At 37.7% G+C, this 14,305-nt stretch overlaps 2 protein-coding genes across 2 annotated transcripts; one reads left to right on the forward strand and one right to left on the reverse strand.

Annotated features, from left to right (window-relative positions):
• The first annotated feature begins 25 nt into the window (after positions 1 to 25).
• PUR5 (phosphoribosylformylglycinamidine cyclo-ligase, chloroplast / phosphoribosyl-aminoimidazole synthetase / AIR synthase (PUR5)) lies at positions 26 to 2,544 on the forward strand. Its single transcript, XM_008221173.2, has 8 exons — positions 26 to 516; positions 626 to 720; positions 816 to 917; positions 1,010 to 1,069; positions 1,254 to 1,426; positions 1,550 to 1,652; positions 1,760 to 1,918; positions 2,050 to 2,544. The coding sequence occupies exons 1-8, from the start codon at positions 171 to 173 to the stop codon at positions 2,218 to 2,220; spliced, it is 1,209 nt and encodes a 402-aa protein (XP_008219395.2). The 5' UTR covers positions 26 to 170; the 3' UTR covers positions 2,221 to 2,544.
• A 464-nt stretch (positions 2,545 to 3,008) lies between these two features.
• LOC103319614 (pesticidal crystal cry8Ba protein) lies at positions 3,009 to 12,407 on the reverse strand. The gene is made up of 23 exons (XM_008221172.2): positions 12,109 to 12,407; positions 11,952 to 12,021; positions 11,132 to 11,740; positions 10,610 to 10,833; positions 10,341 to 10,406; positions 10,091 to 10,225; positions 9,436 to 9,554; positions 9,043 to 9,348; positions 8,678 to 8,765; positions 8,505 to 8,610; positions 8,306 to 8,413; positions 7,453 to 7,616; positions 7,215 to 7,335; positions 6,842 to 7,066; positions 6,565 to 6,755; positions 5,794 to 5,961; positions 5,599 to 5,704; positions 5,211 to 5,348; positions 4,724 to 4,885; positions 4,444 to 4,644; positions 3,723 to 3,917; positions 3,560 to 3,631; positions 3,009 to 3,462 (listed from the first exon to the last, which is right to left on the reverse strand). Exons 2-23 carry the CDS (start codon positions 11,997 to 11,999, stop codon positions 3,310 to 3,312), a joined length of 3,705 nt encoding a protein of 1,234 aa, XP_008219394.2. The 5' UTR covers positions 12,000 to 12,021; positions 12,109 to 12,407; the 3' UTR covers positions 3,009 to 3,309.
• Positions 12,408 to 14,305: the final 1,898 nt, after the last annotated feature.

Consider the following 14,305-nt stretch of genomic DNA (forward strand, 5'->3'; position numbering starts at 1 on the left):
CCAAAATCTTAACTAAAGAAAGGCTCGTCAACATATTTACATAAACAAAAACCCTAGCTTCCTACTTTATTCCCGCCCCTTTCTCTCTCTTTCTCAGCTCCGTCACTCTCCGGCAAAACCCAGCAGCAAGTCAGTGACACACTGCCTCAGGGCCTCTTTCACTTGCTGCCATGGTCACCTCCGTCAACCCAAACACAGAGCTCTCTCGTTGCTTTGCTTCTTCCCTCAGACCCTCTTATTCCAAACCCAACTCCAGCCAAACCCAGCTATGCAGACTCTCATCTGGGTCTCTCCCCAACACCTTCTCCGGCCTATCTATGGCTCCATCAACTGAATTTTCCCGCAGCAGACGCATATTTTCACTGTCGAAGAACGAGTCCGGAGAAAGTGCAAGTGGAAATGGTGGTTTGACGTATAAGGATGCAGGTGTTGATATAGATGCTGGCTCAGAACTTGTTCGACGAATTGCCAAAATGGCTCCTGGGATTGGAGGCTTTGGGGGTCTTTACCCTCTTGGTATTGAATATATTGTTAGCTGATTGTGTTTTTGTGTTACCCATTTTGGGTTGTGCTCTGTTTATTTGAATTTTGTTAACTTGGGCTGATGGAGTTGTTTGGTGAACAGGTGATTCATATCTTGTTGCTGGTACAGATGGTGTTGGAACAAAACTTAAACTTGCATTTGATACTGGAATTCATGAAACCATTGGTATTGATTTGGTAATGCTAATGTTTCAAGTGAAACTTCATGTGGTGCACATGTGTCATTAAATAAATAAATCAAAATTGCTCTTCTGATCAATTTCAACTCCCAGGTTGCTATGAGTGTCAATGATATTGTTACTTCTGGAGCAAAGCCGCTATTTTTCCTTGATTATTTTGCTACCAGCCGGCTTGATGTTGATCTTGCTGAAAAGGTAGAGGTCGCAGTGTGCCTAAAAGTTGCTTTGATTGCGTAAATTCATACCACTAATTGAAGCTTTTTGAAATTTTGTTTTATTGTTTCTAGGTTGTAAAAGGTATTGTCGATGGCTGCCAACAATCTGACTGTACTCTTTTAGGTGGAGAGGTATTCTAAAATGATTTTGTTGTTTTGTGAATTGCCATTGTCCTGTGATCTGGAGAACACATACATCAAGTGTGTATTCTTGCGGTTAATTGTTTAAATATAGTCTTTGCTTTTATTTTTTGCACACACATGTTGTACATATTTTGATAAGGTAGGACTCACTGAATTGCATATATTACGTCAGACTGCAGAGATGCCAGATTTTTACGCAGACGGAGAGTATGACCTCAGTGGTTTTGCGGTTGGAATTGTGAAAAAGGATTCAGTGATTGATGGGAAAAACATTGTGGCTGGGGATGTCCTCATTGGCCTACCATCCAGTGGGGTTCATTCTAATGGTTTCTCTCTTGTAAGAAGGTTGGTGCTGCTTAGAAAACATAATATACTATTTGCAATAGATGCAGTTAACTTGAAGAATGTTCCCTGCAGTCTGACCCTTTAGAAACTCATGACAAAATTCCTATTGGTATATCTTGACAGGGTATTGGCTCATAGTGGGCTATCTCTGAAGGACCAACTACCTGGTGAAGCTATTACATTAGGTGAAGCTTTGATGGCCCCAACCGTGATATACGTTAAGCAGGTCAACATTAAATCCTGCTTCCCAATCTCCTTGTCTTGTGCATATGCTCATTATCTTGTGTTTGCTGAAAATGCTCCCCTCCTTATTTTTCCCTGCACCAAAAACAGGTGCTTGACATTATCAGCAAGGGAGGTGTAAAGGGGGTAGCCCACATCACAGGGGGTGGTTTCACAGACAATATACCTCGAGTGTTTCCAAAGGGCCTAGGAGCTGTCATCTATAACGGTTCCTGGGAAATCCTACCTGTTTTCAAATGGATCCAAGAGGTAAAAATATTTTTCATCCAGAATCCCAATTTTAAATTTATAAATTTTCATATTCGATGAATGTCCTTTAGGAGGCATCTTGAATTTATGGATTGTAGTTGTTTTCTGATTTTATCTATTTCTAACACCAGGCGGGAAGAATAGAAGAAGCTGAGATGATGCGAACATTTAACATGGGTATTGGCATGGTTCTTGTTGTGAGTAAAGAGGCATCCCACAGGATACTTGAGGATGGAAATGGAGCTTATAAAGCTTACCGCATCGGTGAGGTTGTAAGAGGTGAAGGAGTGAGTTATAGTTGAAATGTCTATAATGCATGACTTCGTCTTCGTATAAGCTCTTTTGAGCATATTCGACAAAGTGAGATACAACTAATGTAAGTCCGGCTTGGAGTTTTCTGCTGTTCATGTATCTGGACACTCACAAGTTCACCAGGTTTTGTAGGTCAAGTTTTTATGAAAGCTTGAATTCAGTCATTCACTATAGGATTGTAGGGCTCCGTTTAAGTTGTGAAGCCCCTTCTTTTAAACCGTTGTGCTAATATGTGCTTCAGCTGTTATGCTATGGGAGCTTAGGATCCAATCTGATTCTGGAACTTCTCTTCAATAAACAGAATTTTTCTTCCCTGCCCTGGTGACCCTAAGTGTCAGTGACTGGTGATTGGCTAAATCTGTAATTGCAGTTGACCTAAGTGTGTTTATTGCTATTTTCAGGGTCTTGATCCAGCTTTGTCGAGCCAATGCTATTAACTATTAATTGGCATCCTAACATAGCCAATGAAAGAAAGCCAATTTACGACTTTGATGTTTTTCTGACATAATTATCAGTTTAAGATTTAACTTCAAACCATTCGTGTAAGGGGGTTTTTTTTGGGTCAACAGTGTAAGGTTCTATACATTGAAATTATAGTGATAAGAACAAAAGTGAATTCAAGGTTGCTTGATCGGTAGCGCAAATGAAAGAATATATATAATTTTTTAATAGATGCATCGCATGAAGGGTTAAATAATATAATCTCTGTTAAAGTGGACCATCTAATATTTTTGGTGCGTGAGTTCACAGCACATTCAAAAGAGTTGTACAAAACTGCTTAAAGCAAAACTATTATGCCAATTACAAAAAAATTTGAATCAATTTTGCAGTACCTATATCTTGAGTAATAAATGTGAACATAACAGAATTGTGACTCAGGAGCAGCCGAGTTGCTTGCTCCCTCTACAAAATTAGCAGCAACCGGCGTATACACATTGACAACTAAAGCAATATGGTGTTGATGAACATGCAGGCTGAAAAGCTGATCTTTCAGCACCTTCATTCCCCAACTTGTTCAGCATTCACCTTTCTTGATGATGCATTCCATGTCCTCTTCACTCATTTAACACAACAAGCACCTAAAAGTAATAGGTGTTGTCCTTGTGATTGGCAGCATCCTTGCAAAGCATTGATCGGACTTCCATGATGGATCGAGGAGGCTCCAGGTCCTTCTCCTGCAGTGCATTCCCCAACAACTGCTGCATCTGTGATGCAAAAGTGTCGTCTAGAATCTGAAACCCGAAGAAAGGCGTGCAATTAGAAGGGAAACTACTACCATAACCAGAAGAAAAAAAGGTGGGAGGTTGAAGGGGTTCAGCCACTACTTACAGAGACAGCAATTCGTGAACCCTTATACCATGATCTATTTTCTTTTCTGTTCTCTAAGAAACTCAGCACATCCTGTAACAGAAAAGGGTTCCATTAGATAAGAAAAGCCATCAGCCGGGAGCCCATTGTCTGGATTCTTGAAAGACTAGATTGAAGAACTTACTTGTCCCATTCTGTCCCAATAACCTCGACAAATTGCAATGAAGACGTGAGTCCCAAACACTGTATGTAAGTGATTGACTGTATTTGCCAGCTGGTCTTTCAAAAGCTGCATTCTACTTCTCACATCAGATTCTACCACAGTTTCTTTTGAATCTTGGAGAATCTTCTTCATTTTTGTAGAACTCTGCAACTTTGTCTGGAATAAAAGATGAAAATCAGTGGCCCTTTACCAAATAGCTAAATTTTAAAGCATCCATATTCTTTTTTCTTGGCCAAGAGGACCAGTTATTCAGCTCTTCACACACTAATGTACCAGCAACTGAGATCTTTATACACTAGAATCTAGTCTCATAAACGCACACAGAACATGCATAAATACACACTACTGTATGAGATAGACCTCCTTACCTGGCTTTTATTATTCTTTAAGGACAAATAAGGCGTTCTGTACATTATGAAAGATTGGCAGTTTATATTATATATCCACTCAACAAAACTATTATCCCTAGGAAACACGTTGTCCCTGCAGATGCATCTATTTATATTTAGAAGATCTGCAGATCAATTAATTATTTCGTGAAAGATTGACAGTTAATGTATTCCCTCAACAAGACTGACAGTTTTTGATGATCTCCAGATCAATTATTTTTTCTCCAAACATAATTTTACAACACTTTCACACAACTTCAAACAGAAATGCACCAAACCAGAATGATACTCACATTCTCTGCAAGTTTTTCCACAACTGCTTGTAGGTAATTTTTAAACTTGGCTCTCAACATCACAGTAACTTCACTGAGACGCTCTCCAGCAACTGTGTTTCCACCATCAGGGATGCAGGAACCCCATGATTTGAACTGAACTTCTATTTGGGGCCGAAGGACATCAAGCATTCTCTTTAAGGAATTTAACAGAATTCCCAACTGAAATGCAATTATCGAATTTCAAAATACAAACAATCATATTTCAATCTAACCCAAAAATTTGGAAAAGTCAACTAACCTCTTCAGGGACGGTATAAGAGCTCACAGACCTTTTGGCAAGTTTTTGAACATACTTGAGGCCAAATTTCTTGGGTGCCAAATTTTCCTTCAATGGTGCCAGGATATCTGCATACTGCTTGTCTAGAGATTCTAGTATCGCCTTCTCAACATCAGCAACAGCCTTTCATAGAAACACAGTTGAAATTATCAAACAAGTTTAAGAAATTCACTCTTTAAATTAAAACAAGAAAAGTAAAAACATGACAAAACTAAAGAAATTAAGGAAAAGATTATTTATTATGAACTGAATATAGAAATGTGCGGACGAACAACACTGTTGTAAGATAAGACTAACTAGCATTGTCCTATTTCTGATAAGCTAAATGAATAGCTCTGAATATAGAAATGTGCAGACGAACAATAAATTGTTGGGATCATAATGGATGATGGTGATGAAAAATACGAAAGTAGATTAAAGATTTTGAGACACAAGGAATCTGACTTACATTCTCCAGAATGCAGGCATATTCAGGCCACCGGCAAATGATGATCTCATAGTCACTCAAAGTCTCTTTCAGACGATCATACATTTCATCCACAAAAGGAGTCGTGGAATGTTGTGTCCTAACTCCTGACCATTTTACCTGCAAGTGCATAACATTTAGATGCCTTTTTTAACTGCAACGTTAAAACGTACACCAATTTACATAATTACAGAAATCTTTCAAAAGCATCCTTTAACATAGTCCTCCAAAATGGTGGGGTTAAAAATGTTAATGACCACCCACAAAATAGAATACAGACTCATTTGTGATACATTAGCGTAATCAAATTGTTTTATCTCCATAGAATCCAAAAGTATCCATGCTTAAGGATTATATATATAACACTTACCTTGTCTAGTTTGCATGCTTCAAGCAAAGAACCGCGTTTATTTTGAATCCACAGCATAATGTATAGGTGGAACAATTCTTTTGCATCAACTCCACCTTTAGCATAACTGAGATAATAACAAATGTGTTAGAACCATGCAAACATAGTATTATTATAAAGTTTTAATAATAGTAGAAGCAACAAAATTAACATTACCTGATGTGCCAGCTGGCAAGGTCCCTTTGAAAATCTGCTGTGGCTATAACAAGGTCTGCTACAGGAGGTGAAGGACCTGTTGGGGGATATGCAATGAGGAAAGCACGCAATCTACTGCACAGCTCTGTGCTGTATATTGATGACGACAGATGTGGGAGGTCTATGAAACTGTTAAATGAAAGTTAAAGCATTAGAATCTTATCAATCCAACGTCAGACAGCTGGACAAACCACCAGGAAAAGGCTGTGAGATAAGAAATCTGGGAACATAAAGGATGACCTGAAGTAACGATTCCAACCTACATGTTTTGGAACAAATAACAGAAAGCAGGCATTTAACTATGGCAAGGAAATTATGCAGATATGGCAAAGTTCACTACAGTAGGAGATTGTCCTCAGTGGTTCATAACTGCAATGGTTCAGAGCATATATGCACATGAAATCATTATTCATGCTAATGATAGTTCGACATAAATTGGATCATATACTAAAAAAATCAAGTGGCAACACAAATTCAATATCCAATGTCAAAATATGAATTCATGTAGGCTTACAATACTGTTATCCACAAATGACGCCTACAATATGCACGACAGATTTTTATCATTTTGCTAATATCTTTTTAGGAACATCATTTTGCTAAAATAAGATCAGCCTACTTGTTCAAAAATTAAGAAAAGCATAAAAAAAAATGATACGGCTCTAATGACAAATAATTTTACGGCATAATTACCATATTTGAAAGTACCAATTGACGGTTTGAAGTACATACCTGGGGAGTATATGCTGATTATGGATCTCAATATCAGTGAGGATTTCATTCCTAATGTTAAGGCACAAGGATTTCATTTTCTGGTACGCTGTCGTCATACTCAAAATATCAATCAAAGTTCCATCACTGTTGTTGGTAACATATTCATCTGTCTCAGCCAAGTGCCTTCTTGATCTTTTTCTCGCAGCAACCTGGCAAGTCACACTACCTCTATGAGAAGCAAATAGATATATCAACTGCAGAAATAATAGTTAAATAAACTGAAAGTTTCTCAAACCTGGAAATGGTGGCATAAAGCAGTCTGAGCCTCTGGAGACAAGATATCGTGAAGGAGCGTGTAAAGTTTCACAGCAGGCTCCAATGCAGGTGCAGCATGCCCAGTTGCAGGTCGAAAAACATCCAAAATACCTGAAAGCGATGACTCATCCAAGGACTTGTAATTCTCAAAAGCTAGAGCAAGAATCTGTTGAATTTGAACCTTAGTTTCTCCTAAGATTCGGTTCTGTGACAACCAAAAGTATTAGACATTCTGTTAGAAGAGAATGACAAGTAGAGTGAAAAAACAAAAACAAAAAGCAAGCCAAACCTGCATAAGCTAGTTATCAAAAGAAGCAACAACGATACATGCTTGAAGCCAAGTGCAACTGTACCTCTTGGTGACTCAACATGCTCTTATGGTGGCCTTTCATCAAAACAGGCTTTAGCAAATCATAGACCAAGTTGAGGCAATCAGCTGTTGGTGTAGCTACGTCCATAACATAAGAGAGATATCTATCGAAATTCCAGATATGGAATCAGTGAACAAAAAGGAGTAACTTATAATACTGACAGTACATGGCCATATTATTTTAACAGGAACAAGCAATCAACCCAACAACACTCCATTACCTCAGCTTGGTGTATACATCAGAAACACCATAATATGATGCAAACTCTGTTAAAAGCCATTTCCAAGGACCATGCAACAATAGATTCCTTTGTTGAAAATTCTGAACCTTCATAGCAACTTCTAAAACTAGGTCATATGCAACCGTTTCTGCAACAGAGCCACACTGAACGCAAAAACAAATAATATCATAAATCTAGCTTGAATACGTTGTACAAAATGAAGTATCCGGATTCCCACATTCAGGTAATATAATAAGGATCATTCTTTACACAATATTATTATTATGTCCAAACAATAAATAAACCTCTATACTTTCTTCCCCTTTTTTCTTTTTTCTTTTTTCCATTTTGGGCCCAAGACTGGGAGGGGAGTGGGGGATATTACATACATTACTGATGAATAGTCCTAGAAATTGCTCAAGAAAATATTCAAACTATTATCATTCCTAGAAGATTCCAGCAGCACAATATTTAGTGAGGGTATGTGTTAGCATATTTTATTATTGGATGAAAACTCTGAGCTCATACCAAAAAACATAGCTACCAGTTGAAAAGAGAATTGAAGAGATGCTGTTTTTAATGTCCTGTCACACAAGCCTAAATATAAATGAATACCTAGGGGCCCAAAACAAGATAATGAAAAGTAATTGGAAGATCACGTCTTCATCTATTCTGCCCACAATCTTGAACCATCAAGATACAGTTGTTATGTAACCTTGTATGATAATTTTTTTTTACACAAGGTTTACCATTGATTTAGATTACAAAAGTCTAACTCAATTATGAAACAACGAAAAACACGTAAAAAACAAGGATGATATATTTTAAGGCTCCTAAAGTAACAAAAGCACACCTTGGGATTGTCATCTGAACTCGTTGAATAATATACAGAAAGCTGTATCTTCCCCACAAGCTCATGTTCAGGTTCACAATAGACATTGAACCAGCGTTGCTTGTCAGCCTGCAGTCAACGTTGAGATGAGCCTTTCTACCAGAGCCACTATCATTTTAATTTATCCTTATAGCTACAATCAGGATCAAGAAAGTCTTACCGGGTCATCAGCAATAGTTGCCACTTGAACAAGGACTCTTCCGAAATGTTTTCCCTTTGAATCAAGTACTTCAACTATTAAATCATCTCCCAAACTATCTGGAAAGCTGTACGAGTTGTCAGTACCTTTTTCCAGCAGATATAGTTCAAAAGAGTAGGGACAAGGGAACATACAAGACATGAGTTTCACCAGATCCAGGTTGCATCCTGACAGCCTCTTCTTCAGTTGAACTTTTCAGTCTTAACAAGCAAGAGTACGTTTCTGATGCCAATAAGAGTGAGGGTTAAAACTTCAAGTAACTCATGAAAAACATTTGAAGAGAATGAAACTTTACACATTACAAACATAGCAGTATATATCAGCAACTTGTAACATGCAAGCAAAAAGAAATAAAGGTGCCTCATGAGCAGCCCATAAATTTTCATCATTTTGGAAGATATATATTTATTAAATAACTCAATGATTTAATGACAAAAGAAGCATATAATAATCTGGATATACACAGTGAGAGAGAGCATGAAATTTGCCATTCTCATACCATGCACAACTTCATATGAGGACGAACTCTCCCGCAGACTTGTTACACCAGTTTTCAAGAGTCCAGACACCTGTTTTATATACTGAGTACCAGCATGCACATATGCCAAGCTTTGACGTGAAAAAGAACCATTTGCAGGTACACGAGGTACAACTCGAATCCTTCGAAGGGCTTGCCATCCAGAAGCGAGTGTAGACTGGAAGCTGGAGAGACGATATCGAATGGATTCCAGTTTGATTACTGGTGGCCTTAGAGACGAAATACTACAGCCAGTGGGTGGGTCCAGGCCCGGTTTCATTCTACGCACTGCAAAATGAAAAAGAATTCAGGATTATCCTGTAACCAAGCACTTACTTAAACAGTAAGACTTTATAAATGGGCGAGAAATGCTACCTTGCACTTTCATCTTGCCAACAATTTTCTTGGGTTTTGGAGCAGCTTTCTCACCGGCAAGCTCTGAAGTCTGCTTTGACAACAATTCTTCCTCTGATTGTAAAAGTACTTGTCGTAAACTACAGTTTTGAGAACAGGGTTTTAACAAGATTAGGAGTTCGTGTAATAATGGAATAGATAAAAGTCAGAAGCTTTTATATCATGCAGACATTGTTGTCAAAATTTCAGCCTTAAATACTACTAGCTAGTCAGATCAAAACATTTTCAACAGGATTGAACTCCCATAAGGTTCAAATTTGTTATCTGAAAACCTAGCATTACCTAACTTTTCAACTTTGGTTTTAGCCAAACTATAAATTTGCAGCAACAAACTCAATTATACTATTTTTATATATCATAAACCTAGCTTAAGCAAGAAATTTTCTTTTTTTCTTTTTTCTTTTTTTACAATAAACAAAATTGCTAAGAAAGAAATCAGGGATAGCACTGAATGACCTAGTGCAGTGATTTACAAAACTTTCTTTACAATAGGATTTATGCAAAGATTTGAACACCAAACTGGCAACAGCAAAGGGTCCTGTCCAAGAATATATCATAAATCCAACTAAATTGAAGGCAAGATAGACGAATAAGGTGATGAAGAGCGTGGACTCACCTAAATGAATCGCGTAGTAGAGCACATTCATTTTCCAAAAACATGGGAGCTTCCATGCATTCCATTGCCCAAGCATGAAGGCACAAACGCACACATGCATCATATGCAATAACAGCATGCCATGACCCTAGAGCACTAGTATTGAATTGCAAATGGCACATGCACAGTTAATAAAAGTTTAGATGGCAGAACAAAAGGTTTGTACACAACATAAAAAAGCATGTACAATTGTGGTGTTGGTTACAGATACCTTGCATAATAGGTGGGGAGGCGAGCAGGACATGATGGCACAGCAGCTTCGGAACTAGTGGTAGTTCTGTGAACAGAAATTAACGTAAGCTGAACCAAATTTATACATATATATGACAAATGTGTATTCATTAGTTAAAAAAACATAGAAACCAGAGTAGCATGCCTCAAATATTTATGTTTGTGAAGCCACAAGTGTCTTGTCACTTTCCAACATAAGCACATTGCATCACATTTTCCCAAAGAGAAGTATTTAAATAGTATACAGACCTTACAAACTGGCCAAGATTGCCATTTTCAATATTGCCCTCCTGCTTTCTACCAGGGGTTGTTTTGAACTCAGATGAAGCGGTTGCATGTGGTGTCCTATGTACTCTAGATGGACTTATCTCATCGTCCTGTTTAATTTCCTGAGTTGCACCACAAAAAGGTGGTGCACTAGGAACATCATCATCGGATAACTTTTCACTCTGCAGGTTTGTGGAATTAAAATTCTGCAAAATCAACAGATTTATGCATCAGTACCAGAGTAAACCATTATTTATCGACATTGATGTAAAAGAAAATGCCAGCTTGTTAGATAGAAAGTCCTTACAACATAAATTAAACTATTCCTCATCAATTTACCTGTGCCAACCTTTTAAGTAGAGGGAAAATAGGAAATAACATCCAACATTTATGAACTAATATAAACTAAATGTTTAGTCACCATAACGCTAAAGCCTCATTGCATGGTGTTTTTGACATCAAACAACAATCCAAGCACAATTAAACAAATAGAAAGTCACAAACCTTTTTGGCAGAGCTTTCCAAGTTCCTCTGTGAAGGCACGCTCGAGGCATATCCCTCTGAAACATAAGCTCTGTTACGTGGCACCCCACTGTTGATGCTTCCTCCTGCTTGTGAAGTAGAATATTCTGAGCTTGCAGCCGAATCTGATGACTCATCCTCAGTGTAACCATTCCTTGCAACTGGATACTTCCCAGTTCCCCTGACCAACTTCTCGGCCGCAGGTTTATGTCTCCCCACAACAGTGTCCATCGATGAACTGACATCTGAGTACGTATAATCACTGCCATAATGGGGTTGCCCTTGCGACGGCTTCCCATACCTATGAGCAGAAGCACTGGGAACCCTGTCATCTTGTGGTGATGAATCCAGTGAGTATCTACCTCCATAAATGCCGTCTTCTGAATCAGTGGTTCTGTCATTATCAGAAGACCCACTCTCATCCCCATCAGCTGGAATTGTCCGAACCGGTATGGCATTGGAAGGCAAGTGCCCACTTCTAAATTTTGACGGTGGGGGCAGTCCAAATCCCCTGCCGCCACTACCACTACGAATGTGTGTAATCGGATCAATTCGAGGTCTCAAATTAGAACTCGAGAATGGAACATCCTTCTGATTAAGAACAAAACCCAAAAGTCAAATTTCAAACCAAAGTTGTCAACTTTAAAGAACACATGCAAGTTAACACATACCCAGATCATAAAAACACTAGAACAAGAAACAGCACTCACTCTAAAAATAGTACAAATTAAAGTCTATTTAATTTTTATTATTTTTTCTCAAATGAGGAAAGGAAAGTAGTAAACAAGTTTGTGAAGCAAACCTCTCTAACCCAACGAAGGGCGCTCCTATCAAGACCTTCAGTGAACATATCTTCTGGGTTGTTCCTTTACCTGCACAAAAAGTTAAAAAAATTCAAAACCCAGAAACCAAAAATCCAAAATTAACTTTTTCACAGATTCTTCCGAAAAACAACTCACATATGAATCAAACTTGTGGGTTTGCACCACTGCAAAAGCTCAACAACAACAATGGCGAAAGCCCAAATGTGAATTGCTATATAAACAACACAGAGAGAGAGAGGGAGAGGTTTTCAGAGAAGATCAACTTAAATGCAGGAAGAGAAAGTTGGCTTCTGCAAAAAGCTATCAGAAGACCCTAAAGCTGCTTCTTTAGATCTTTCTCTCTGCAAATCTGCGGGCTGGGTTTTGTTTCGTTACTCAGAGTCAGAGAGAGAGTCTCTCACTGTGAACTATATTTTCTTTGTTTCTCTACTTTTATTTTATTTAATGGGATTTCTTTTTTTCCTCTTTTTTTGCATTTTTTGGATTTCAAAAATCTCCCCAACAAATCTCGTACGTGGTCGGTAGAATATTTTGGAGATCGAAACGGCGACGTAGCAGCGAGCGAAATAAAGCGGATTTTGTGTTATTGATTCAACGTCCTTAACGTCTAAATAAAAATTAAAAAATTCAACGTCCTTAACGCAGATTCATTAATGATGAAAAATAAAATTCCGGAAATAAAGCGCACGTAGCTCTCAACAAAGTAACGGGTAGTTGACGTGGCAAACCGGAGCTCCAATTTTTTTTTTTTTTTAATTTGTTTGAATAAAAAATTGAATGTTTTTTTTGGAGTATTTTATTAAGTCGAAGAAAATAAAACAAGTTTCGAACGTTGGAGGTGGGACAGACAGGCTTTTATTGGTCTAATTTCGCGCTAAACTAAAGAATCCGGTCACATGGGTGGTGGTGGTCCAGTGGGTCCCGCCGGCCCATACTTTTTCTTTTTCTTTTTTTCTTTTTTCACTTGTTTTGTTTTCTTGGTAATGGGTGGAATGTGAAATCATGGATAGGGCTTCTGATCGCTTTAATTTGAAAAAATAAAATAAAATTATTTGTCTAAATTTGTTCGTACCACTGCAAATGGAATTGGAAATTATTTAATTACAAATTTATTATGGTCGTTGTAATTTTTAAGTGTGATTAATTTGGTGTATTGTTAAATTATTACTAGATTGAATGTGCTGTTGCCTTAGCCCTTAAGCTATTTTTGCATGGGCTGGGATCCACTACGACCACATGCGACTTGCACCGCCAACCAAACCTCAGAGTCTCTCTCTCTATTTTGGCGGTGTTTTTTTCTGTGTCTGTTAGGTAAACGTTGATACATAAAACGTGTGAGATGCATGAGCACCCCTAAATTGTGAGAGAAACTTCCATGTCCCGGTGTCACTGTTCATGTCTTTTTCTTTCTCCTTTCATGTCACTTATTATATTAAGAGCGAGACAATGGGTATATAGGAGTAATTTGTACACAATGACTATTTCAAGGCGTTGATAACAATTTCCTTGAGAGTATAATTGACTCATCTTTTACACATATATGAATACAAAATATTAATTTAATAAGCGATACGGCAAATCTCCAAAAACAAGAGTGAAAATAATATGCATCTTGACTATATGGATAGTGTATGGTTAAAGTCTCCTAAGGTCATATCTAAAAAATTTGGATTGTCCGTACTCGATTGAGTGCTACTAGTAGTTGTACATACCTTTTGCCAAAAGATATACAAAAGATGGATACATTGATGAGGAAAAAAAATCAAAGATGAAGCTTTCCAGCGGTGCACTTTTCAAACTACCTTATTTAATTAAGACAATGACAATGAGTATTGGTAGTATTAGGAATTTATTAGGCGTGTGCTGTTTGATAATAATGAAAACAGGGTAGGCAACGGTTGGAGCCTTGGAGATGGACAGTGACATGGACAAATTGGATTTCAATCTCACAGCCCCAAACACACAATCATCCATTGTTGTCTTTTGCAGCCTGTGTGCTGGACCATATTATTGAGACCGTTTATTTTGTCAATTTTTCGTCTAGTACCATTTTCAAAAAGCATTTTGAAAATTTGAAAATTTGAAAATGGACTCTAAAAGTACTTATGAATTAGCCAATGACGTTTCTAACTGCATTTAACAGAATATTTTTTTTAATTATTTTGCTTGCTAAAAGTTTAGAGGGAGGGGAGGCTACGCCATCCCTTAATTCCTTTTTATGTTTGTACATATTACCCACAAAAAGGGAATTGTCAGAAGCATGACTCAAACCTAAGCCTTGATATTGACAAAACAATTTTAGAGTGTTTATAAGACATACAAAAGATTTCTG

Source organism: Prunus mume, linkage group LG2 (genome assembly GCF_029339155.1).
Source record: "Prunus mume cultivar Tortuosa linkage group LG2, ASM2933915v1, whole genome shotgun sequence".
Lineage (NCBI taxonomy): Eukaryota > Viridiplantae > Streptophyta > Magnoliopsida > Rosales > Rosaceae > Prunus > Prunus mume.

What these genes read in the sequence shown, in the direction of transcription:
- PUR5 (XM_008221173.2), top strand. Translation starts at nt 171, where the DNA reads ATGGTCACCTCCGTCAACCCAAACACAGAGCTCTCTCGTTGCTTTGCT. An exon ending in GTACTCTTTTAGGTGGAGAG is followed by an intron (nt 1,070 to 1,253) that starts GTATTCTAAAAT and finishes ATATTACGTCAG; the next exon opens with ACTGCAGAGATGCCAGATTT. An exon ending in CCGTGATATACGTTAAGCAG is followed by an intron (nt 1,653 to 1,759) that starts GTCAACATTAAA and finishes CACCAAAAACAG; the next exon opens with GTGCTTGACATTATCAGCAA.
- LOC103319614 (XM_008221172.2), bottom strand. Translation starts at nt 11,999, where the DNA reads ATGTTCACTGAAGGTCTTGATAGGAGCGCCCTTCGTTGGGTTAGAGAG. An exon ending in AATCAGCATATACTCCCCAG is followed by an intron (nt 5,962 to 6,564) that starts GTATGTACTTCA and finishes TTCATTTAACAG; the next exon opens with TTTCATAGACCTCCCACATC. An exon ending in ATTGGGACAGAATGGGACAA is followed by an intron (nt 3,632 to 3,722) that starts GTAAGTTCTTCA and finishes TTTCTGTTACAG; the next exon opens with GATGTGCTGAGTTTCTTAGA.